Source organism: Sciurus vulgaris (genome assembly GCF_902686455.1).
Source record: "Sciurus vulgaris genome assembly, chromosome: 16".
Classification (NCBI taxonomy): Eukaryota; Metazoa; Chordata; class Mammalia; order Rodentia; family Sciuridae; genus Sciurus; species Sciurus vulgaris.
Genome location: NC_136477.1, coordinates 7,262,883 through 7,288,606, shown reverse-complemented (window position 1 = coordinate 7,288,606; position 25,724 = coordinate 7,262,883). Strand labels below are relative to the sequence as shown.

Sequence of the window (25,724 nt, the reverse complement as noted above, 5' to 3'; positions counted from 1 at the left end):
AGTATCACTCCTCCTGAAGTCAGAAGGGAGACCTAAAGCCCCCAGTTAACGCTCTAGAAATGAGGGAGGATGTGTTTTGAGAAATTCTTCTTGGGGAGGCAGAGAGAAAGCATTGCCTAAGATGATGAGAAACAAGCCCTGTGCCTTTCATATCAACTGACTGTCACCCCCTGACACATTCTCATTTCTACTTGCTTGAAGTCATACTGTGCAGTGGGATATGTCCCCTTTCGTTCAGAGCAGAAATCTTCCCTTTCTCAAAAGTGATGACTATTACAAAGCACTTTGATATTTCCTCACATTCTTATGTTGGTGTTGGGTGTATTAGTTGGCATGAATACCATAACCAAATACCACAAACTGGTGGCTTAGCAACAGAATTGATTATCTCACAGTTCTAGATGCTAATGTCCAGAGACCAATGTGGCTACAGAAGTGGTGTTCAAACATATTCCCATAATGTACTGCATATGCACATTTATGTAATTACCCCACATCATTTGCAACAGTTTATCAACATCATGGAAGCTAGAAATGAGACAGCTGTTTCAGAATTCCATCTCCTGGGACTCACAAATGACCCAGCACTTCAGCCCCTCATCTTCAGCCTCTTCCTGTCTGTGAACCTGGTTACCATTCTGGGGAACCTGATCATCATCCTGGCCGTCAGCTCTGATTCCCACCTCCACAAATCCATGTACTTCTTCCTCTCCAACCTGTCCTTCACTGATGTCTGTTTAAGCACAAGCACGATCCCAAAGATGCTGGTGAACATCCTAACACAGAGTCAGAGCATCACCTACACAGGCTGCCTCACCCAGGTCTGCTTTGTCTTGGTTTTTGGTGGCTTGGAAAATTGTCTACTTGCAGTGATGTCCTATGACCGCTATGTGGCCATCTGCCATCCACTCAGGTACATAGACATCATGAATCCCTGCCTGTGTGGACTCCTGACCCTGTTTTCATTGTTGGTTAGCATTGTAGATGGCCTGCTGCACAGTCTGATTGCATTGTGTCTGTCCTTCTGCACAAACGTGGAGATCCCCCACTTCTTCTGTGAACTTGCTCAGATTATCAAACTGTCCTGTTCTGATACCCTCATTGACAACATCTTGATATATGTTGCAGTTTGCATATTTGCTGGTGTTCCTCTCTCTGGGATCATTTTCTCTTATGTTCACATTGTGTCCTCTGTCTTTAGAATGCCCTCATCAGAAGGAAAGCATAAAGCCTTTTCTACCTGTGGGTCTCACCTGTCTGTTGTCTCCTTGTTCTATGGGACAGGATTTGGAGTGTACATCAGCTCTTCAGTGACTGACTCCCCCAGAAATTCTTCTGTGGCTTCAGTGATGTACTCTGTGGTCCCTCAAATGCTGAAACCCCTTATCTACAGCCTGAGGAACAAGGACATGAAGGAGGCCTTGAGAAAAATCCTTGGAAGGACAGTTTCTCATCAATGAGATGGGGTCTTTTGTGTAAGTTAAGGTTTCCTGCTTATCTGAAATCCCTGGCTCTTTTGTCACTACTTCTTCTAAAATGTTGAGATGACACAAGGACCAGTTGCATTTTAATTTGATTTAAACCTTACTTTTTAGTTGATCTAGCTCTGTGATATTTGACTTAGGATTTCCATTATCCAACACAATTTCTTTGTTCAGGTTTCACAATAGCGGAGCCCAAAATAAGGGTTCTAGTTGTAGTACATTTCTTTGTATTGCACCCCCAGAAGTTGGAACATTAGTTTAGGAGAACAGGGAAAGAATAGACAGAAGACAAGTGTGGTCATACCTGCAGGGTCATCATTGTTGCCTTCCACTGGTGATACTACTGTGAGACAGAGGGGTGCAAATTCATGACCCAGGAAGCAATTCCTTAGATCTGTACTACTAATCCATATCTGTTTGAGGCAAAATAGCATCAACATATGCATTGCATTTTTTGTGAAACTGGCAGAATTAAATAATATCAGTGGTTTGGGATCACTGTGATGTAGTTGAACCTCTTAAATGAAGATGACCTCTGTGCTAATAAGAAAAGAATCCTATGCTTATGACAGCTCTAACAATAGAGTGACCTTCCATTCTTAGATCTTCAAAGTATGGGAATGTACTGGGGCAGAGTGTAGAGCTTCATTCAGTTCCTCACAAAGAGGCCTCATCCTAACACCATTTTCATTCCCGTCCCCAGACCATAATGGCATGTGCAATGTCATATCCAGACATAATGCCAGAGGTAACAATCCGAGATCCTGCTACTGGGTGGCTTAACTAGTAAGTTGTGGGTCATGGATGAGCCACATTGTACCTCTGAAGTGGGCTGAATGTTGGTCCTTGAAATATCTCCAGATCCCATCCTGCTAACTTGCAATTCACTAATAGGATAAATGGTGACTGTTACTTGTTTGGAAGAAGGGGATTTGCAGGGTAGGAGAATTTACCTGATTCAGTGGATGGGTTGTAAATGTCATCCTGTGTTTCCTCAAAACAGAAGCAGAGGAGACACAGCAAACAGGGGGGCACTGTGACCAGAGGTGAAGTTGGGTGGGTGGAGTCCCCACTTGATGCCATTGTTTGATCACCTGTGCCCAACAGAGTGGTTGTTTTCTTACATGCTGATGAATTATTTTAAATCAAATCTTTAGACATCCCTCTTATTAAATATATGTCCTAGTATTGAAGTTCAGGTTTAATTAGTGAAAAAGATGACTTCTTGTTAGTGTGATTTTGCTTCAGAAGCAGTCATGGTCTTGGGTGTAGCAGATTCTCTCTGCTTTCAGTGCTCTGTAGTTACATGTTATGTGCAATGACATTAAAATATGGGACATTTCTGGCATTGATGAAATTCTGGTAGCTATTATTTTTTCTCTTACAATAAAGCTACTTTAACAGTCACCTCTATGTCCTCTGAAGGAGTTAAAAGACAAGTTTGTTCTTGGGGTAAAATTATTGGCTATAAAAGAGGAGCTTTTCACCTTGGGTTAGTTCCAAAAAGTTTTAAGTGGTTAAACCTATGTTCCCTACTGTTAGTAATTTCTGGTGTTCCACATCTTCCCTGAAGTGGTCCTTTACCCTGATAATCTAGTAGGTCCAAAATAGCATTCAATCAATTTACGTTTTTTTCTTATTATGAGGTTGAGTGCTATTCTATATATTATGGTCTATTTATTTTCCTTTCTTATGAGATACATGATATTTCCTTTCCTCTGCTTATCATTTTTAATATCTTATTCAAAATAGTCCTTTATGTAATATCACACAGAATTATATATTATATATATTATTATAAATTATATATAGTATACATTGCCTATGTATGAATGGCAAAAGGATTGCTTAGTTGTGTTTTTAGTATTTGTAGATATCTACCCATGCTTAGGTATAACAGTGTTTAAATTTGTCAGTAAATCCCCTTTGTCTCTGCTCACTAGGTATTGATCTTGAAAAGACTACTTGCATTCAGAAAGCATTTTTGTGTTGCCTTTTGCAACTGAAGCTGAAACCACAAGAAATTTATTTTTGTCTTTGATTTCAGGCATGAACCTAAACTCATTTTTACTGCTCAGCACACATTTCATTTGGTAGTCAATCACCACAACGCCAAATCAGCAATGAAGAAACTCTTCATGTATGTGCTGATGTTTTCCTGGCCTCTCTTTCCTGAATAGTGTTATTGTCCTATCCCTAATCTGAAACACATCTTTATGATTGCAGAATACCTGTTGGCTAAAGCTAAATTTGATGTGGTCATAAGACCTACAGCTTTTTAAAACACTTTTTATTAGTTTTAATTATCTACACATGACAGTAGAGGGCATTTTGATGCATCCTATACAGCTTTTGATTTACAATCATGAAGGTGACTTTCACCAGTTCAACTGCTTTTATTATAGTTTACAAAATTCTCCAAATGCGGTGATTTAGGAGGTGGTATTATGGAGGTAATTAGTTTTATATGAAGTCTTGTGTTTAGAGCTACATGATGGGATTAACTTCTGTGTAAGGAAAAGATACTAGGGTTTCCTCTCTGCCAAGAGAAGAGAAACTCATGTGAAAACCATAAAGATGACCGACTCTTGCTAGTGTTCTAGCACTTCAGTTTTGGACTATGCAAAAGTCAGTAGTCTGAGACTCAGACATAGAACATCTATTGTTCAACCTACCCGGCCTCTGGTGTTTTGCTATAGCAGCTCCCAGTGACTGAGAATCACATGAGTAGAGACAAAAGCAAAATGTCAGTCTTGAGGCAACCTGATGTGCTATTGGGTTTCTAGTGTCAATGGGCAGATTTATTTTCCTAGCAGCTACTTACTTATTTATTTAATCATTCATTCAGTCCATCAAATGTTAATGGCAGTGAGTGGAGCCATGCTGTATTCTAGATTCTGATTTAACTGTGCCCTTACTGAAGCAAACCCTAATGCCAGGGGACATCCCTCCACGAGGAAAGAAATTGGCAGTACAACTGACATGTGAGTGGTGGACACTCTGGTGTCACCAGGCTCTCCTGTCTGGAGGATAAATTGTCACCTAGCTTGCAGGAGTGCTGGTGGCAGACAGCACTTGGCGGTAAGCTCTTCCTGGGATTGTAGCAGGAGGGGGAGACACCATGCTCAAGTTATGACCTTTCTCAAGGTTGCAACCCAAAACTGATCAAAGCAGAGATTTAAGACCTGGTCCACTGCATGCACCTGGAGACCAGTTTGAAGGGGCATCTCTTATAAAACTCAGCTGTCCATTTGTGGGTGACCCATTCATCTACTTGTCTGCATCTGCACCAATATCACGCTGCTTTAATTAGTGTAGATTCATGATTCAGGTGGCATGAATTCTGACTTTACTCTTTCAACTTTTTCAAAATTGTTTTGGCTCTTCTAGGTCTTCCATGGTCCTTTTCAACATGAAATCTCTACCAAAAATCCTGCTGGAATTTTCACTGGGATTTACTGAATCTACATATCAATTTAGGGGTACTTGACATGTTCACATTACTGAGTCTTCCAATCTATGCATATATTATATGTGTACATATTTTTAGACTTTCTTTAATTTTCCCCAGCAGTTTTTATAGCTGACAGTGTACAAATCCTTCATATATTTTTCAATTATATGTTTAAGTATTTCATATTTACAAAAACTTTTTAAAACTAATCCAACATCCATACCTGTTTGAAATAAACAAAATCCCCAAACACCCCTCAGTAAAGCAGAAATAGGAGAAAACTTCCTCACCATACTATTAATGTTATTACAGTGAATTGCAAATGACAGCAATAGTTATCAATGTGTGATGAAATTTTTTTTTTTTTTTTGTACTGGAGATTGAACCCAGGGGATCTGATCCACTGAGCAACACTCTCGGACCTGTTGTACTTGTTGTTTTGATACAGAGGCTAACCAAGTAGCATAGAGCCTCACCAAGTTGCTGAGGCTGGTGTTGAACTTCTGATCCCCCTGCCTCAGCCTCCTGAGTCCCTGGGATTACAGGTGTGCACCATCATGAACCCAGCAATAATTTTTATTTATTTATTTATTATTTATTTTTTAATTAAAACTCATTAATTTACATAGGGCAATATTGTTTGATTCATTATGTTATTTTTTCCCTTCCCCCCACATCTCCCACCCCTCTTTCCCTCTATACAGTCCTTCCTTCCTCCATTTTTACCACCCTCCTTATCCCTAACCCTAAACCTAACCGTAACACTAACCCCTCCCACCCCCCATTATATGTCCTCATCCGCTTATCTGCGAGATCATTCATCCTTTAGTTTTTTGAGATTGGCTTATCTCACTTAGCATGATATTCTCCAATTTCATCCATTTGCCTGCAAATGCCATAATTTTATCATTCTTCATGGCGGAGTAATATTACATTGTATATATTTGCCACAGTTTTGAGGATATAATGAGGAAAGAGTTGGGGCTGGTTGGCAATGACAGAAATCTTTATTTTATTTGATTCTTCATGTAACAGGGCATGAACCATGCTGCTGGGCTGACTCAGCCACACAATTTTTCTCACTTGATTCTAATAATCTCATCAGAAAGAGGATTTTTAAATGACACATCTAAAATTACTAGGATCACACAGAATATGTACATCAGATCAGAGTGTGTATGTATATATATAAATATATTTATATGTATAAAACACATTATATATGTGTACATTAAATTACATACTATCTCTTTATACTAATATTTTATATTTATCTATAATATAAATAAATGTTATGTACCTACATATCTATCTCCCTCTCTTTTCATATATTGTATAGTTTATCCTAATTATGTCAGACATAATTAAACTTAATAGAATTATAAGTAATACATTGTATATGCAATATATAGTACATATAATATATATAACATATATGTTATGTACTAATATATAATCAATATACTATGTAATATTCTCTACATAATATTTCAATATTTTAATATATGTATTTATAATATATTTATATGTTATATATTATGTCATCATATGTTATATATAATGCTTCATACACATATGTTATATATAATATATTTCATATAATCTGAGCACAATGCTCAGAATTATTTTACAATCATATATATAAACAGATGTATTGCTGATCCCATATATAGCAAACACTGTACTCCCCAAATGATGGGCAGTCTGTATACTCTCTTGATTGTTCTATGAAATTTCTATTGTTTTCATTCTCAGGCTCACAAAGGACTGTTTTGTTGCTTGTGGAAAACTTATGACCCTTCATCTCACCAGATTCCCCATTAACTTCTGCAATGATGATTTACATCTAACATCTCCTCCAAGAAGTAAAGTATTCCTCCACAGAAAAAGAAGTTTCCTCGTGAAGACATATCGATAAGTTCAGAGGACAGCCCTGTGGGCACCTGGATGCAATCTAGACACCTGATTTATCTATGACAGCAGTCACCAACACATTGACCTATTAATTTCTTTCTTCAGGGTCTCCTTCATGCCCCTGCTCCTCAGGCTGTAGGTAAAGGGGTTCAGCATCTTCAGAACCACAGAGCACATCACTGAAGCCTCTGCAGCCTTCCTGGCCGAGTCTGTAACTGCAGAAGTAATGTACACCCCAAGATCAGTAAAGCAGCAAGAGGGGAGACCCACAGGTGAATAACGTTTAGGTTTTCTGCCAGCAAAGGAGTTTTCAAGAGAGGACAGACAATTCAAATGTAGGAGAAAATAATCCCACAGAAAGAACTGCCATCCATGTTGGCAACCATTAAATGAACCACAATGTCATTGATCAAGGTGTCAGGTGAGCTTAGTCACCTGAGCAAGCTCACAGAGGAAGTGGGAAACTCAAGGTCTGTGCAGAAGGACAGCTGCAGCAGCACCAGAGTGTGCCATCCACAAGGGTATTGGACAGGGAGAACAGAAATAGCAGGATGCCCAGGCAGGGCTCTTGATGACCCTGTACCTCAGGGGTGCCAAGTGACCACAGTGTAGTCACAGGCCACCACTGCAAGGAGACAATTTTCTAAACCATTAGTGATTGAAAACTTCCACAAAACTACAAAAATAAAGTCATGAAGTCTAACTTATATTCAGGGAATTTATTTCCCAGATATTGTAGGTGGTTGACAGAGAAGTAAAGTGAAGAACATTTGCTCTCGAAATCACATATGACAATAGCAACAATCTATTTATGCTCAGGGGACCAGGCATACCTGATAGCACTAGCAACAGGTGTCCTTACAGGAATCTCCCTGCAGAACACGGGCCTCCTTCTGGGAGACACAGGAGTAGCCAGTTGTCATATGAGCACAGATCATTTGGGGCCATGCTGAGACTATGCTCTCAAAAATCCAGCCCCAGAACTTGCTTTGTAAATGAGGAAGATTCTTCCACAGAGGTTGCACAATGACAGAAAACACTGAGGAGCTGCTGGAAGGGACAGAAGAGTGTGTGTGTGTAGACACCTGAGAATTATTACCATGGTTTTATAGAAATGTTGGCTTTGAGATGTCTGTTAGTTGTCCACATGGCCGTCAAGTGGGCAGTTGGCTATGCATTTTGTGAAGTCAAGGAAGACACTGTTTTGAGAAACAAAAATTGGGAATGCTACCCATCATCTATCTATCTATCTATCTATCTATCTATCTATCTATCTATCTATCTATTTAATATCAGTGATAATATGTTAAAAGTACCATACAAATTGCAACCACTTAATGTTAGTTCAATGTTTGGATGAGTGAAATATGAACCTCCTTGTACACCATAAACAATAGTTCTAATATATTCTTTGAAGTCAAAATTGTCTATTGAATATATATTTTATCTCCTTTTAAGAATTTCATCACCACATTTTCAAAACATCCCAATATTATAACATATGCACATTACAAGTAATAATACAAGACCACAGATATAAACTATGAGTCTAATCTATTAATATTGTTGACAAAAATTGCAAATTTACAGAAAAACAGTTAACCTGGGGCCATGGTACCTGTGTGATTATAACTAAAAAGTCTCTGGTGCTTCTTTGTTGATAGAGGAAACAGTTTTGCTGACCAGGGAGCTGCAGTCATTAAGGCATGTGATGTTACTATAGGGATAGATACAACAATGCCACCATTTAGAAAGGAGGCCAGGAAACAGAAACACCCAAGTGCACTGCTTCTTTACAGCTGAACTGGTCTCAATGTAAAGGCTGGACTATTTAATGAAAGGTGCTCAGTCATGAAGATGAATGTGATTCTTTTCTTGCATCCAGGGAAAATATAAATTCCCCATGGCTTCAGCTTCAAATGGGAAAGGAAAGATGCAAGACTACAAATACTTTATCAGTCAACGTAGAAGTTTCAATATCAAAAAAGACTGAGTACAGGCCCTGAGGGAAAATTTTGACAAAATAAACCATATTAAAATGAATTAGAGGGCGACTACTAAATTCCGTGGCAAGCATGCAACCCGAGGTGTTTTCCTGATGGGTGAATTTTCAGTGTACATAGATGAACGTAACTGCTAGTACAAGTACACAAAGAACTGTTAGGAATTGATGTTGGAAAGAGAAGAAGCCCAGTGGATATGCCATAAACGCACACATTTCACAAAAGAGAAAAGTGGTCCCTAATAAATGGGATTATTGATTCTTATCTGGAGGGAAATGTAAATTAATTAAATTCTATTTTACACCCACCGAGTTTTCAGTGTAAGAGAATATGACACTAGGGATATCTAATGGAAGGTAGAGTGGGTTGATCCCTTAGGAAATCTCAGTGGAAACACCCAGAGATGAATGGTCACTCAGTCCACTCAGCCCAAAACTTCATACCCAGAGTACAACTGTTTTATTTCCTTTAGAAGACACAGAGGAGAACACTCAAGAGATTTATTCACTATGGCAGAAATAGATGCCAACAGTTCATCAACATCAGAAGTGCTACTGATTTTAATGTCGCAATGCAAAATGAAAAATATGGGGGATAAAAATGCAGGAATAAAAATGAAGACGTTAAACAGGCCTGTTTGTACCACATTGCCATTAACTAATGTGTACCTGGGAGAATATTTCCCTTTGCTCCTACATCATACTTCCATGATCAGAACTGCTTCAAGTCTTGAAAAAACTGAAACCTCATGATGTAATTTGTAGAAATGATTTAACTTTAACAAAAGAAAATCATTTTGCTGAAAAGAATGAATGAAAACCTACAAAACAGCATAAATGGTTTTGAAAATAAGGATGTTAGTAATGACAGGAAACAGAATATATTAAATGTGAACTTTGACAAGGTCAAAAATATGTGTAATAATATCTACATGGTGACAAAAGTTCATTGTAGTTCTTTGAAAATGACAGGTTCATAGGACAAAAGTTTTCACATTTGGCTGCATCAATCCAATTTCTACCTTCATTGTTACATGACTCTTTCTTCTTTCTTCTATAATTCAGACTGTTAATATGGAAACATGTCTACAACGAAGATCTACTCAAATAATCCAGGAAAAACTCCTTCTCATCAAACCCTCTCTTCTCAAACAAGTAACAGTACCCAATCATCATGTGTGTTAATAAAAACTAGTGGATAAGGTTCTGGGTGTGTGTTGAGGGTCTTCATTCAGTCTGCACAGAGATTCAGTCTAATCCATGAACATTACATACCAATTAGCCCAGGAATGGCATTCAGTTTATTGTCTCTAGCATCATGTCCAGGTATGACACCTGAATCTGCTGCTATCTCCTGGTGCCCTAGGAAGAAACAAAGCTCAGGAAATAGGACACCTCAAATAGGAATGATGGAAACTCCATCAGATGGAGCATATTAATGGTAGACTTTTCTTTCCTTATTAGAACTGAAGGCACCTCTCATTGATGAATGATCTGAAAGCACTGATAACGTCTAGCTAACTATGCCAACTTCAGAGACTATTATGCTTAACATGGTTGATGCTATTACCAGAAGTTGCTGGTTGGCCCCTAAATAGTACATGAGAGGTGAATGGCTACCCCTTTGTCTCATAGTAAAATAAACTCTAGGAAGGCACTCAAATGACACCAACCATATGCTGATCTGTAAGGCTTTTGTAGATAGGTCACAGCTTGGCTCCAATATTATTCTGTCCATCCAGCTTCTCCAACTTGTGTTTCTAAGTGTACACCAAAACAAAACCAGTTGAAATTAGAACTCTGGATTCAGGTGTTGTTTCTGTGGTACATGAGCAAAGAATGTATACAGGAGAATAGCAATCATGGGTCAAACATCACAAAACTAGACAAAAAGAAAGGTCAGGGTTCAAGACAAAATAAAGCACATCAGGTTATTAGTTAACCCCCATCACCCTAGAAGAAAGTGGCGACAGAAGATCCAGGCATTCTGATTCAGCAGGAGACCAGTCCCTGAGACTTTCTCTCGAAAACAGAGTCCAAGGAAATTGATACATCATAGAAGAGAAGTCGTCCTTCCAGTGAGCTTTCTCAAGGCCTCCTTCATGTCCCTGTTCCTCAGGCTGTAGATAAAGGGGTTCAGCATCTGAGGGACCAGAGTGTACATCACTGAAGCCACTGCAGACTTCCTGGGAGAGTCAGTCACTGCAAAGCTAATGTACACCCCAAAACCTGTGCCATAGAACAAGGAGACGACAGACAGGTGAGACCCACAGGTGGAAAAGGCTTTATGCTTTCCTTCTGATGAGGGCATTCTCAAGACAGAGGACACAATGTGAATGTAAGAGAAGACGATTCCAGAGAGAGGAACACCAACAAATATGCAAGATGAAACATATATCAGTATGTTTTCAACTAGGGTGTCAGAACAGGCCAACTTAACAACTTGAGCAAGTTCACAGAAGAAGTGGGGGATCTCCAGGTCTATGCAGAAGGACAGCCTCAGTACCATCAGACTGTGCAGTAAGCCATGAAAAATGCTGATAAGCAAGGAGATCATGATGAGAAGGACACAGAGGCAAGGGTTCATGATGACTCTGTACCTCAGGGGGTGACAAATGGCCACATAGCGGTCATAGGACATTACCCCAAGGAAAAAATTTTCTAAAAGTGCAAATACTATGACAAAGCACACCTGGGTTATGCAGCCTGCATAAGTGATTCTCTGATCCTGGGTCTGGATGCTCAGTAGCATCTTTGGGATTATGCATGTGCTTAAACAGATGTCATTACAGGAGAGACTGCAGAGGAAGAAGTACATGGGGGTGTGGAGGTGGGGGTCAGAGCTGACAGCCAGGATGATGAGCAGGTTTCCAAGGATGGTGACCAGGTACATTGACAGGAAAAGGCTAAAGATGAGGGACTGCAGTGCTGGGTCATCTGTCAGTCCCAGAAGAAGGAATTCTGAAACAGTAGTTTGGTTTGTGGTTTCCATGTATTTGATGAATTTGATGGAAAAGGTGGAGTTAATAGATCATCAATTGTGGGATCAGAAGAAGCAGCAGCACTTGGGAAGATGTTAGAAATGCAAAATCTTGGTCTCCAATCCAGAAAGCTTCCTGATGCTTGCTGGGCATGAGAACTGTAAGTTAATGCTTTAAGAAACCTTTGAATGCCTGCTGAATTTTGAGAGTCTGTTCAATTTTTATTAAAAAGTAAATAAAAGGCTATATATAGCTTGGAAAGGAAGAAATAAAACTGTTCTTATTGCAGAGGAAAAAAAAAGAATCACTTTCTCACAGGTCCTGTGAACTGAAGTGAATATTTGTACTTTCATTTGTTACTTTCTCCATCCTTTCCTGTTCCCTTGTTTCCCCCATTTCCCTCCCTTCCTTTTATGGAAGTGAAATTGCACTGAACATCAACTGTTTTATTTACTGTGTGAAGAGGGGAGAATGAAACCAAGCATAAGGCATAACTTTTCAATCACAATTATTCCCCACCATTCTAAAAGACAAGAATATAATTTAGAAATCTGTCTTCTAAAGTGATGGTTCCATAACATTGGCGTGCTTCATAATAACCTGAAATCTCTTTCCAGTTGCAGGTGTGTACGTTCTAGTTAGCATCCACATTTACCCATGAGGACACTTAGGCAAGTGGAGGTTATATCACGGATGTGAGATCCGCAGTGAGTGCTTGACTCAGACTGGGTTTGAGCTCAGCTATTCTGAGTGCTAGAATCTTCCTGTATCCAACTCTGTTCCTTCCTCCGGAGAGTACATTCCTAATTGGTTACTCAGATAACACCATTTCCCTGTGCCACTTCCTGACTTCCCTAGTCTCTCTATCACTTTCAATGTATGCCCACATCTGTCCACAAAAGTAGTTATTGCAGAAGAATGGCATCCCACCAGATGGTCCTCAGCAAATGTTAGAAAATGTTCTTCCACACTGAAGCTCAGAACACTCCACCATGGAACATAAAACATGTTCTTTAGCCATTAACTCTAAGGGAAGCTGGGAAACCTTATCTGAGATTATCTTCCTCATCCTAAGGGAGACCTTCTGTTGGTCAACAGGTGGTAATTTGCTTTTTAAGTGTCAGCTAAAGGAGAGGTTAATGAAGAGCAAAGATGTCTGAGAAAAGTGATGAAAATAAGATCTCCTGATACTCAGAAAACAACAGTTTACATGATAACACATGCTTGTCACACAAGCAGGATCCTACAGTGGCTGGCAGGCCACTGTCCAGCGGTGGTCTTTGTCTTCAGTGAGAGACGGAAGTGGCTATGACAGCATTTACCACTTTGATTAATGTTAGTGTCATTAGTCTCATTAATATTCCTGAATGTGACAGTAATTCTAGGACACTCTTTGGGAAGGGCAAAAATCATCAACTCTGAGAGGTTGGTGTGTTCTCTTTGTATAATGGGAACTGCACTGCAGGTTTGTTCATTAATCTATTGTAAATCATTATCCAATGTACACATATATCCAAACATCATAATGTACACTTTGAATACATGCAAATTAAAATCACTTATACTTCCATGGAGCTGAAAAATCACTGTGGGAATGTTTACTGATAAAATGTATGTCAAAGTAATGCACCAAGTGTGGCGTTTGACATATGGAATCCTTCAGCTGGCATTCCCTACTGGTTTCTTTCTCTCTCTTTCTTTTTGTTTTTTTTTTCCTTCCATCCTTCCTCTCTCCCTCCCTCCCTCCCTCTCTTCCTCCCTCCATCCCTTCCTTCTTCCTTCAAACCTTCTTTCTTTCTGCCATGCACTGCTGCACAGAAGCACTTTACATTTCTTAGAGAGAAGATTGCTTCAGGGTGATGGAGGAAGGAATAAAGAGAGAAACCATCCTCAGCAGCATAAATGAAAAAATCAAGAAAGCATTGGATGAGTTGGAATGCTCTCTGGGAATGTCAGTGGGTAGAAAAATAAGAGGGAAACATCCTCTCTGCCCGTGTTTGCTTGGCAAGGGCATATGATGACATATATAGGAACTAAAATGAATTTCATAATAAATGAATGAGATACATGAGTCACATTTTCAAAGCATTAACTAAGCAGCTTTAGTTACCTGGTTGGCTTCAAAGTTTCACCTTGATATTGACATTGGAAAATCTGTCCTTAGGAAACAGACAGACAGACTGGATGATGGAGTGGAACCCTGGTCATGAAGACTCATCTCAGGAGGAGGCTCAGGTGCTGCTTCCTGGCTGCAGCAGGGCTGTAGAGTGAGGCTTCACAGGCTGACTCCTGCAGTGTCTGAATCTATCCCTGTCAGTGACATACCTAAAACCCATCTTCAGATCAGCTGTTTTGCTAACATTCTGATCCCAAGAGTGCAAGTCCATGAAGACCAACTCTGCAGAAATGAGGGATTGGTGTGATTGGTTCCTGACCCCTGAGGCCATGCTTGCTCCACTCAGTTCTCTCCCTTGTTTCTCCTCAGTTGCATTGAATGGCTCTTGCTCACATAAGGTAATGTGTGGCATGTCTCTAATGCATTCCAGGGCTCCTTTTCAGTTACAAACAAAGCCATCTCTCTTTTGTTTGCCATCTCTATTTAATTAATAATTTCAAAAAGACTGATTCAATTTTGGTCCTATAAGTGTGGGCATAAATAACATTTGTATATATTTGCTAAGATATTGTGCTAGTCAGTTTTTAATTGCTGAAATGAATATCTGAGGTTAATAAACTGAAAAAGAAGAAAGGTTTACTCTGGTTCATAGTTTCATATGTCTGATTGCATGGCCACTTGGGCTATCACTTTGGGCCAGTGACAACACAGTATATCCTGGAGGGAATTTGTAACAGACTAGGCAGCTAGGAAATGGAGAGAGAAAGACAGACCAGGGGCTGGAGTTATACTATCCCATTTAAGGTCCCAGTTCTCAATGATCTAACGTCCTTCCATTAGTACCCAACTCTGGAAGGTTCTACCACTTCCCAGTACCACCACAGGCTGGTGACTAAATACTTAGTACAGGGGACTTTGGGTGACAACTAAACTATAGCATTTTATGATCACACAGAGTGTATCCCCTTAATAATTTTTGGGCAATTGTTGAACTACATTTTTTCACGTAATAGACAAAATAAACTCTAATATATTCTGTGTCATCACTGGTGCTTGACAAGTAACAGAGGGCTTTACCTCCCTGCAGAGAGTTTCATAAACACCATTTTAAATTCCACCCCAGTAGTTTCAAAATACATTTTTCTTAGGAGAAATTGTAGTTCTTCATTCTTATCTGATGTGTACATTCAAATATAATGTCACCAAAAAGCTCTAGTTGCCTCATGTGTCCATACATCAAGTTAGATAGATATAATAGTTTAATAGGAGGAGAGGACACAATATGGTGGTGTTATTTTTAAACTATGCTTCATTTATGGGCTTCAAAATTTTTATGTATTTATCAACTCAAGTTACAATTTGTTAACTCCATGTATGAATTCATATTTTACATTGTATATTTTTTGAAATTTATGACAAGACATCATCATGGTTACTTTCTTCATCATGATAACCCTACTCACATTAAAATGAGGATTAATAGACACAATGTACAAACACATTAATAGGATTACAAGCAAGTCAGTGTTTTCATGTACAACCTGAGGAAAACTATAATGTGTAGATGTAAGATACAATTTCTGATATCAAATAAATAAAAATAATAATAATAACAAAACCCAAACATGAGATGGTAGTGAGAAGAAAACAACAGACTGTATAAACTCATCTCTCTAAGTAAGAAAGTACTTCTTTTTTCCAGGTATCCAGGAAACAGTGTCCTAGGAGTTTAGTTTCCAAAAGCAGAAGTGGAGCTTCCTTATGAGGAATATGGATGAACTCAGGAGTCGAGCCACATGTAGACCCAGGACTGAAGACTTGAGCATGTCAAAGTTGCAGGAAAGTATCTAAAGAAGAACTGGACTGATGGACGGATCTGTGGTGTTCTCCGTGTCACTAGGCAGAAGTCAATAAAATGAGTTCAGGAGCAGAGACCCGACTAGTGATGGATGAGGTCACAAAACTTCCCAATGAGAAATCAGGCCCCAGATACACTGGACAGACTTACAAAATTCATGAGGAGAAGAACTGGGGATGCTGAGAATAGAGATCCCCTTGAAGAGTTTTCCAGGGGAAAATGAAGTAGAATGGTCAGAGTAGTGTCAGGTCTGAGAGGGAGTTTTCTTTTTTGTTTGTTTTTCTTCTCGTATGGCTGGAGGTTGAACCCCGGGCCTCACCCATCCCAGGCCAGTGCTACAGAATGTGCCACATACCCAGACATGGATTTTTTTTAACAGAAATTCCTATACATTTGAAGCTCAGATGACAGACTTTGGAGTAAACCATACACAAGGGTCTGAGGTGACCTCTGAGAGGTAGCAGCTGAAAGGTCAGCAAGATGGCACCACTTGTCTCCTGGGAACACTGCTGGACAAAAGCCACAAGGCTTGCTTGGGTTATCAATGTCTTCAATTCCCTGCCCATCAAAGTGGCATACAGCAAGGGGCAGCCCCAAACAGGACCCATACTGCAGTGCAGACAGTAAACTTTCTGAAGCCTAAGTTGCTCTGAGTGTTATTTAGAAGACACCTTCATAATAATAAATTAATGATTAACACACTATCCTTAAGGTGATATGTTGCATGCATTTTTCTGAGTCAGAAGGACTATAGGGAAGAATAAATATACAGGGACTTGAAACAACGGGAGAAAATAGCAACAAACTGTGTGTCTTAAGCTGAAGACACAATGTCCCAACACAAGAGTCAAGGTCGCTTATGTCATAGCTGCTAGGGAGGAAGTGGATTCACCTGGTAGAGAGAAAAAGAACATGGAGCTTGGAACACCTGGGAGCCTCAATGGCAGCTGTAGAGGAGGGACTTAGGACAACCTGTCCATACAAATAGCTAGTAGAGAATTCCTGACATGGTGTGGGTGAGGTCCCTCCTATGCAACATTGTCAGGATGGCTGGCTGCGGGACTGACTTTAGGTTGACAAACTCCTTACCTTTGTCAGTTTGGCCTTTGCGGATCCCTGACCCTGAGACACCCTGAGTGTGACCTTCTTTGCCCTGCATACTTACTGCTCACACTGACTCAAGTGCCAGTCACACATGGAAACCCATTTCCTCTGCCCTGGGTTATATGCATCACCTTCTAGGTGCCATTGAATAGCACTAGTCTAAGAAGCAATGTTGGGAAGAACTAAAACAGGAGTGAAGAGAAAATATTTTAAGGATATCTACATGTCTGTCTCCTCAATAATAGAAGTTATAACAGAGAATATACCTTTCCAAAAATTAAAATTGTTACAAAGGGACCATTTTACATATGGTTCAAATCTGATAACTTTTAATGTTATATTTATTTGTTTCCTAAAACTTTGTCTTTAATCAATATGGGCTATACATGTATAAGAAATATGATTTATTATCTTTGTAGAGATTCACTATCAACCTTATACAATATCAAAACATTAGCTTCAATATATGTATTTTCTAAATATTACAGGTCCTCTATTTAAGTTACAGGGTTTGTTATCAATATTCGTGCAGGAAATTTAAAGTTAACAGAAAAGATGCATACATGTGGTACAAAGTACCAAAGAACAGTTGAAGTTTGTTACCAAAAGAAAACTGCTTATATAGGGCAAGTGTATTACCATAATGAAGACATTGACCTTAGTGTCGGGAGACAAATACTCAATCCTGTTGTTGTGACAAGAGAGTCCAGAAGAAAATCAGCACAAGGATGAATAGTTTACTTATTATTGAACTGGTAGTAAAAGAGAAATGTGGATTTGTTTCAACTCAGAAGCAAAGGTCAAGAAAGAGCATTTCATGACAATAAACTAAAAGGTAAAACTCTAAATTCTTTTTACTGAAGTAAGTACAGCTTTTGTTATCAAGAATGATTGAGTTAAGATGGCAGCCCTCAGGAACACAAGCAATAATGAATACTATGGAGAATGTGGGGAAAAGGCACACTGTTACTGTTGGTTAGGTGGTAAATTAGCACAACCAAATGGACCTCAGTATAGAGGCTCCTCAAAAGACTAGAATGGAATCACCAAGCAATTCACTGACAACACTACTCGGTGTTTATCCCAAAGAACTGGAGTCACTATTGTGCATACCCATGTTTACAGCAGCACAATTAATAAAAGTCAAATACTGGATCAAGCCTAGGTGTTCATCAGTGAGTGAATGGAGAAAGAAAACATGGTATCTATACCCAGTGGAGTTTTAGTCAGTAGTGAAGAAGAATGAAAGTGGATGGAACTTAAGAGCATTGTGTTGAGAGAAATAAGCCAAACTCAGAAAGTCAAGGGTCATATTATTCCTCTTTTATGAAAAGCTGAAGATGGTAAAGGAAATAAACATGGGGGTGGGACTCTCATGAGAAATAAAGGAAGATCTATGAAGAGGAAGGGGACTGGGGAGGGAGCAAGGAAGCTAAAGGGGAAATAATGGGGATGGTATTGACCAAACTATATAGTTTATCATGTGCATGTATGAATATGTAACAGTGAATCCCACTATTATGTATAAATTATAATGCACCAATAAAAATGTGAAGAAATCGATTATTGAGTCCTCAAAATTAGGGGATATTGACATGGGGACTGCTTTAAAATTGACCACCTGTGTAAACATTAAATGCTTTAAAGCAGTTGCAAAATAAGGCAGACAAAACAATAATAAATTGTCATCCACAGAACATAAAAAATGTTAGAATTTCTAATTAAATATAGAACTTCTACATGTTGCCAAAAGGACAAGCACCTGAATAGAAATATCTCAAAGACACATTTTCCAAAATGGGAAAAATAAGAGTCTCATTTAGTATGTATAAAGACACTCCACCTCAGGAAAAGAGAAGTACAAACTAACAAAGCATTATTTTACCTCACCAGATGTGATGATGTTAAGCACCAGAATCATCCAAAGACAGGCAAGTTAGTTCAGTCACTTAGGAAAACTCATTTCAACTTCCATAAGGAAAAATGGCACCCTGTATCCCATAAATGCATCCCAAGAATAAAACTATCTTACATTTCACCAGGAGAAGTTAAAGAGAATATTCAATTCAGTTTTATACACTACCCACCATCAATGACTGAAAGCATTCCGGATTTTTATTGTCACCCCACATCATGTAAAAAGAGGACTGAAAACCAATGAGCATCTGCTAAACCCAACAACAGGATGGACTCTCAACCAAGACCCAGACATCAGTCATGACCTTGAATGTTTATGAAGGACAACAAGAAATTGATGTAGTAAATTGTATGGTCACATATAGAGGGGTGAATGACTATCAGAGTTTTAAAAATAAGACTTTTGAGACAAATTTGTACCATGAGAAATTGCCTGCATTAAACCAATTTCTGTCTTTCTCTTTTTCTTATAAAATATTATGTTATTACAATTCATGCCTACACAGAAAATAAGGAATGAGATCATTCTGAGCAAAAATCCTCTTTCAACATGAGTTGCATTCCCCCTCTGCCCATGTATGTGCATATCAACAAGTGAGGGGAAGACGAGATGGAGATATCAAATGATGTTATCAATTTACAATGCACTTGTCCCCTGCATAACTCCAAAGTGAATTATAGCATCAGTAGACCAAGGGAAGGACACTGGTTTTCAACATCTGTCACAATATTCCCTCCAGGCTCAATATCTGCATCCTCTGTAACCAGCTTGGGACTCAGGAGAACAAGTCTTTGGAAGAGGCCACCTTGTGTAGGTCTCAGGGAAGCTTTAATCCCTAAAATAGCACATTCCCACTTCTGAAGACTTGTAATGAATGATATTCTCTTTCTTGCCCCAGGTGTTAGAATTGGGGGTTCTTTTTCTTTGAGAATCGACTGCATTTCACAAAGCCTCCATATCACGAAACCATCTCAAGTTACTGAGATAAATCTAATGAAATGAATTTTATAAGTAATGAAACTGAGCAGGGAAGATGCCAATCTGATCACAGGGGATATAGTTCTTCAGGGAAAATCTCGGTAATTAATTGAATATAAAATATTGGTTCATTTTCTTCATAGTCGGTGAACCAATGAAATGAAATATGTGTGGCCCTAACCTGCAGTTAGGTTTAAGGTAGTCTTCATCTATGACCTTGACCTTGTGTTCATCTTTCCCTGTCCTGTTCACTTTCTAGAACTCTCCTTCCTGGAGACAAATCCACAAAATTCCAAAATAGCATCCCCCAAATCCAGCTCTGCTTGATGGAGTACAAGCAATGAGGTAGAGGTTGGAGGTTGATATCATTTGTTAAACAGCACAGGACTAATCAAAAAGCAAATACAAGCTTAAAATGCAAGTAGAAATGCAATACACTATCCGCCTCTCACAATCACGTGATCAGGGAAAATCTGCTGTACAAACAATCAAAGCTTTGCTTAAGTTTTGAAAGACTGTTCCCCCCTGCAGCTCACTGTTTCCCCCTGCAGGAGAATTTTTCTCCTGAGTCCCAAGCTGGTTACAGAGGATGCAGATATTGAGCCTGGAGGGAATATTGTGACAGATGTAGAAAACCAGTGTCCTTCCCTTGGTCTTAAGTTTTGCAGGAGTGTCCCCTCCTGCAGTTTCATCTTAGAAACTTCTTAGGTGTTTCGGGCTGGGGAGATAGCTCAGTCGGTAGAGTGCTTGCCTCGCAAGCACAAGGCCCTGAGTTCAATCCCCAGCACCGCAAAAAAAAAAAAAAAAAAAAAAAAGAAACTTCTTAGGTGTTTTTAAGAGCGCATCAACGCAGAGTTTGCTAAAACTAGAACCCCTCCTTCAGGCTCTCCTCATGTGAACCCAGAGAAAAGAAATTGTCTGAAGAATTGCATGGGATATCAGAGAACTGGACAAGAAGCCATCGCAGGCTCCAAAGAAGTTAAACAGCATCTGGTGATTAGGTTTTCCTGTCACATAAAAGAAGGCAGAGATGGAAGTACTTGGCATTCTGCCTCATCAAAAATCCTCTCACTGGACTGACTATAGAAACATAGGAACAAAGCAAATTATACATCATAGTGGAGAAGCTGTCCTGCCAATGAGTTTCCTCAAGGCCTCCTTCATGGCCCTGTTCCTCAGGCTGTAGATAAAGGGTTGAGCATCTGAGGGACCATGGTGTACATCACTGAGGCCACTGCAGTCTTCCTGGGGGAGTCAGTCACTGCAGAGCTGATGTACACCCCCAAACCTGTTCCATAGTATAAGCAAACTACTGACAGGTGAGACCCACAGGTGGAAAAGGCCTTATACTTCCCTTGTGATGAAGGCAATCTCAAGACAGAGGACACTATGTGAGAATAAGAGAAAATGATTCCAGAGAGAGGAACACCAGCAAATATGCCAACTGAGATGTATATCAGTATGTTACTGATGATGTTTTCAGAGCAGGCCAGCTTGATGACCTGAGCAAGTTCACAGAAGAAGTGGGGGATCTCCAAGTCTGTGCAGAAGGACAGCTGCATCAACAGCAGAGTGTGCAGCAGAGAATCCACAGTGCTGATAGACAGTGAGACTAACACCATCAGAACACAGAGGCAGGGCTTCATGATGACTGTGTACCTCAAGGGGTGACAAATGGCCACATAGTGATCATAGGCCATCACTGCAAGGAGAGAATTTTCCAGGACTGCAAAGAGTATGACAAAGCAGACCTGAGAGAGGCAGCCTGTGTAGGTGATGCTCTGATCCTGTGATTGGATGTTCACCAGCATCTTAGGAATTATGCATGTGCTTAAGAAGACATCATTAAAGGACAGGCTGCAGAGGAAGAAGTACATGGGGGTGTGGAGGTAGGGGTCAGAGCTGACAGCCAGAATGATGAGCAGGTTCCCCAGGATGGTGACCAGGTACATGGACAGGAACAGGCTGAAGATGAGGGACTGTAGTGCTGGGTCATTTGTCAGTCCCAAGAGTAGAAATTCTAAAACAGCTGTTTCATTTCTGGGTTTCATGCTGTGAATAAATCTGATAAAAAATTATGTGGTGACAGAGTCAAAAGTATATAGACAGCACCAGCGGCGTTTTGGAAGAATATGAACGTGAACTCTTTGTCCTCACTCCAGAACCACTGCTTATCCTATTTTGCGACAAGGGCAGCAGTGTTTTAATTAGCCCTCTGGATGACTTTGATATATGCAGAATTTTGAGAACCAATGCATTAAAAAGAAACAAACAAATCTCATGGATCCTAGTCATGTGTTTTTCTGAGTGATATCTGAGGTATCATCATTATCCTGTGCAATTTTAACACTTTCTTCCTGAACAAGGCCTCTAGCTTTTCCCCTGCCTTAAATACATGTCCATCTTTACTCATGAAATTAGTCACAGTGGGGAGATGGTATTCATCCATTTGTACCTAAGAAACGACAGGAAAACGTTTGAAGTTCATAAAACTACAAGTACAGTGGTCCTTGTCTCCTTTAGCAATTAATTCTAGGGGAAGCTGAGAAAATCTCTTTATAAAATCCTCTGTCTTATCTAAGAGTGTTCTTCCCTTAATTTGGTGAATGGTACACCTTTTCATTTTTAAATAGCTAAATGAGAGAACAAGTATAATGCACAGACATCTAAAATCAATGATTTCCAGATATTCAGAAGAGAGAATCTTATAAGGAGGCAGATGCTTCTAAGACAATCATGGTCCAACTGGAAGCATCCTGTAGAGCAGTGGTCTCTGGCCCAGGGGGGACAGAAGAAACTGTGAAGGACATACCTACCACTTGGTGGGATCCTGCTCTCACACACTCTGAATTTGATCCAGACTCCAGCACAGCTCTGTGGATGGACACATCATCCTCTTTGGAGCAGCCTGGGTGTTCTAGTTGTCCAGTGGGAACTCCATGGGGGATGTTTTCATCAGCTTCTTTGTGGTCATCATTTTGCAGGGTGTACATACATCCGACCCTCACCTTGTACACCTTGAGGGTATACAGAGCTTAGTCCATCCAAATAAGTCATCCTCAGGGAGAAAAAATATGATGTGATTTCTCTCATATGTGGAAACTAGAGGGAAAAGTGGGGAAAGGGAGATGAATGCCATGAAAGTAGAACAGTGACCATTAGTGTTTAGAGAAGGACTGGGAGGAAGAATAAGGGGAAGTTATGGGAGGTACAGGAAGTGAAATTGATCAAACTGAGTTTTTTACATATGTACCACTATGGTACAATGAAACCCACCATCGGTGTCATTGATATGCAACAATAAAAATTAAAATATAAAACGAATTAAATAATGAATGCATTATATACATGAGTCAAACTTCCAAAGGATTAACTTGGAAGTGGATTTCATTACCTTGTTGGCTTCAAGAAGAATGTTGCTCAGTATCTCAGTTGGATATTAAAGATGGAAGATGTGTCCTCAGAAAGTGCAGAAAGACCAAATGAGTCAGTGGATCCCTGGTCAGGAGGGCTCAGTTTGGGGAGGAGGCTCAGGCCTTGTTTTCTGAATGGGGCAGGGCTGCTGAGTGAGGTGGCCCCAGGGTGACTCCTGCAGTCTCTGTATTGCTGGGCCCCAATATTCAGAGCTCCTCATTAGGCCAACAGTTTCACTCATTCTGATCCCAAGAGTGCACGTTCTTGAAGACCCGCTCTGCAGAAGCTAGGGATGCGAGGTGGCTGATTCCTGAGCCCTGAGGCCATGTCTGCACCACTCAGTACTCTGCATGTCTCTGATCAGCTGCACTACACGGGCCCTCATCCCACAATAGGTGGCATCTCTCTAATGAATCCCGGGCTGCTCTTACATATTACATTACGTATTTCATTTGTGCAGTAATGATTTCAGGAAGTCTTATTCCATTTCAGATGAGGAGCTGTATTCTGTAAGTGGGCACCGATAATTCGCTGATAAATATTAGATAAGATATTGCGTCAGTCAGCTTCCTATGGCTTAACTAATACTTCAGATAAATCAGTCTAAATAGAGGAAAGGTTTATTTTGACTCATTTCAGAGGTTTAATTTATCATCATTTCTCCTGTTGGTTGGGGCTGGGATCATGCAGAACATCATGGAGGGAATGTGAGTCTGAGGAGGCCACCAGAAAACAACAACAACAACAAAAAAAAAAAACAAAGGAGAGAGAGGAGGGGGCTTCCCACTACCCTTCAGATGCACAGTCCCCCTGACCTCACTGCCTTCTGCTACACCCCACCTCTGAATGGTCCCACCACCTCCCTAGAGTTGCACAGTGTGAAGACTAAACCTTCAACACACTTGCTTTGGTTGGACCGATGTCAAAATTACCACATAGTAGAAAGGCAAACAGGGTGTTTCTTCTTGACCATCACTGAATATATGATGAACTGTAAATTTTCTACCCTAAATTTCACAAATATTTCTATATATTTTCATTGATCATTGCTGATGGTGAAAAATATCAGCAGGCTGTCTCTCCAAGCTTATGGTTTTATGAACACCATTTTTTCCCTCTTTTTTAGCATCTTAAATATTTAATTTTATTTATTTTTTAATTTTTAAACTTTATTTGTTATAATTAGTTGTGCATGACAGTAAAATGCATTTATACATTTTGATAGATCATACATAAATGTTTCATTACACTTTTCTTCATATTAGGGGATTTTAAGGTGAATTTTTTTTTATGCTTCTTTTTTTCTTGTTTTTTTATTTTTATTTTTTATCATTTATTTATTTTAATTAAAAATCATAAATTTACATAGGGCCATCTTGTTTGATTCATTCTGTTATTTTTTTCCCTTCCCCCCACCCCTCCCACCCCTCTTTTCCCTCTATACAGTCCTTCCTTCCTCCATTCTTACCACCCTCCTTACCCTAACCCAAAACCTAACCCTAACCCTAACACTAACCCCCCAACCCCCCCTTATATGTCCTCATCCGCTTATCAGCGAGATCATTCGTCCTTTAGTTTTTTGAGATTGGCTTATCTCACTTAGCATGATATCCTCCAATTTCATCCATTTGCCTGCAAATGCCATAATTTTATCATTCTTCATGGTGGAGTAAAACTCCATTGTATATATATGCCACAGATCTTTATCCATTCATCAACTTCTCAAAGTATCCATAAAATAGAAGAGGAGGAAACCCTACCAAACTCATTCTATGAAGCCAATATCACCCTGATACCTAAACCAGACAGAGACACTTCAAGGAAAGAAAATTTCAGATCAATATCCTTAATGAACATCGATGTACAAAATTGCGTACAAAAATATATTAAAAAGATAGTGCACCACGATCAAGTGGGTTTTATCCCAGGGATGCAAGTTTGGTTCAACATCTGGAAATCAATAAATGTCATTCACCATATCAACAGACTAAAAGTTAAGAATCACATGATTGTTTCAATAGATGCAGAAAAAGCATTTGATAAAATACAGCACCCCTTCATGCTCAAAACACTAGATAAAATTGGGGTAGTGGGAACATTCCTTACATTGTAAAGGCCATCTACGCTGAGCCCATGGCCAATATCATTCTCAATGGTGAAAAACTGAAAGCATTCCCCCTAAAAACTGTAAGGTGAAATTATGGTTCTGCTTTTCTTTTTTTTGACTCTCTAAGGTGTTTATCTTTTTAAATTGCTGAACATAGTAGTGGGAGTCGTTGTGACTTATTTGACATGCATAGAATATGTGATCAATTTCATCTCCAACTACCTGCTCTGACCCTTCCCTTTACCCTCCCCTGATCCTCCTTCACTACTATTCTGGTCTCCCTTATATTTTCATGAAGTTTGTTTTTAGCTTTTTTCTTGCCAGTTTCCACCTGTGGAGGAAAACGCACGACCCTTGACTTTCTGTGTCTGGTTCATTTCACCTGACATAAAGC

At 39.6% G+C, this 25,724-nt stretch overlaps 3 protein-coding genes across 3 annotated transcripts; 1 reads left to right on the top strand and 2 right to left on the bottom strand.

The window, feature by feature from the left end:
• Positions 1–521: 521 nt before the first annotated feature.
• LOC306647081 (olfactory receptor 7G2-like) lies at positions 522–1,460 on the top strand (the record flags this gene model as incomplete). The annotated part of the gene is made up of 1 exon (XM_079116111.1): positions 522–1,460. The coding sequence occupies one exon, from the start codon at positions 522–524 to the stop codon at positions 1,458–1,460; it is 939 nt and encodes a 312-aa protein (XP_078972237.1).
• A 9,447-nt stretch (positions 1,461–10,907) lies between these two features.
• Positions 10,908–11,846, bottom strand: LOC306646112 (olfactory receptor 7G2-like; the record flags this gene model as incomplete). Its single annotated transcript, XM_079114580.1, has 1 exon — positions 10,908–11,846. One exon carries the CDS (start codon positions 11,844–11,846, stop codon positions 10,908–10,910), a length of 939 nt encoding a protein of 312 aa, XP_078970706.1.
• A 9,138-nt stretch (positions 11,847–20,984) lies between these two features.
• On the bottom strand, positions 20,985–21,860 carry LOC306646159 (olfactory receptor 7G2-like; the record flags this gene model as incomplete). Its single annotated transcript, XM_079114612.1, has 1 exon — positions 20,985–21,860. One exon carries the CDS (start codon positions 21,858–21,860, stop codon positions 20,985–20,987), a length of 876 nt encoding a protein of 291 aa, XP_078970738.1.
• Between the last annotated feature and the right edge of the window lie 3,864 nt (positions 21,861–25,724).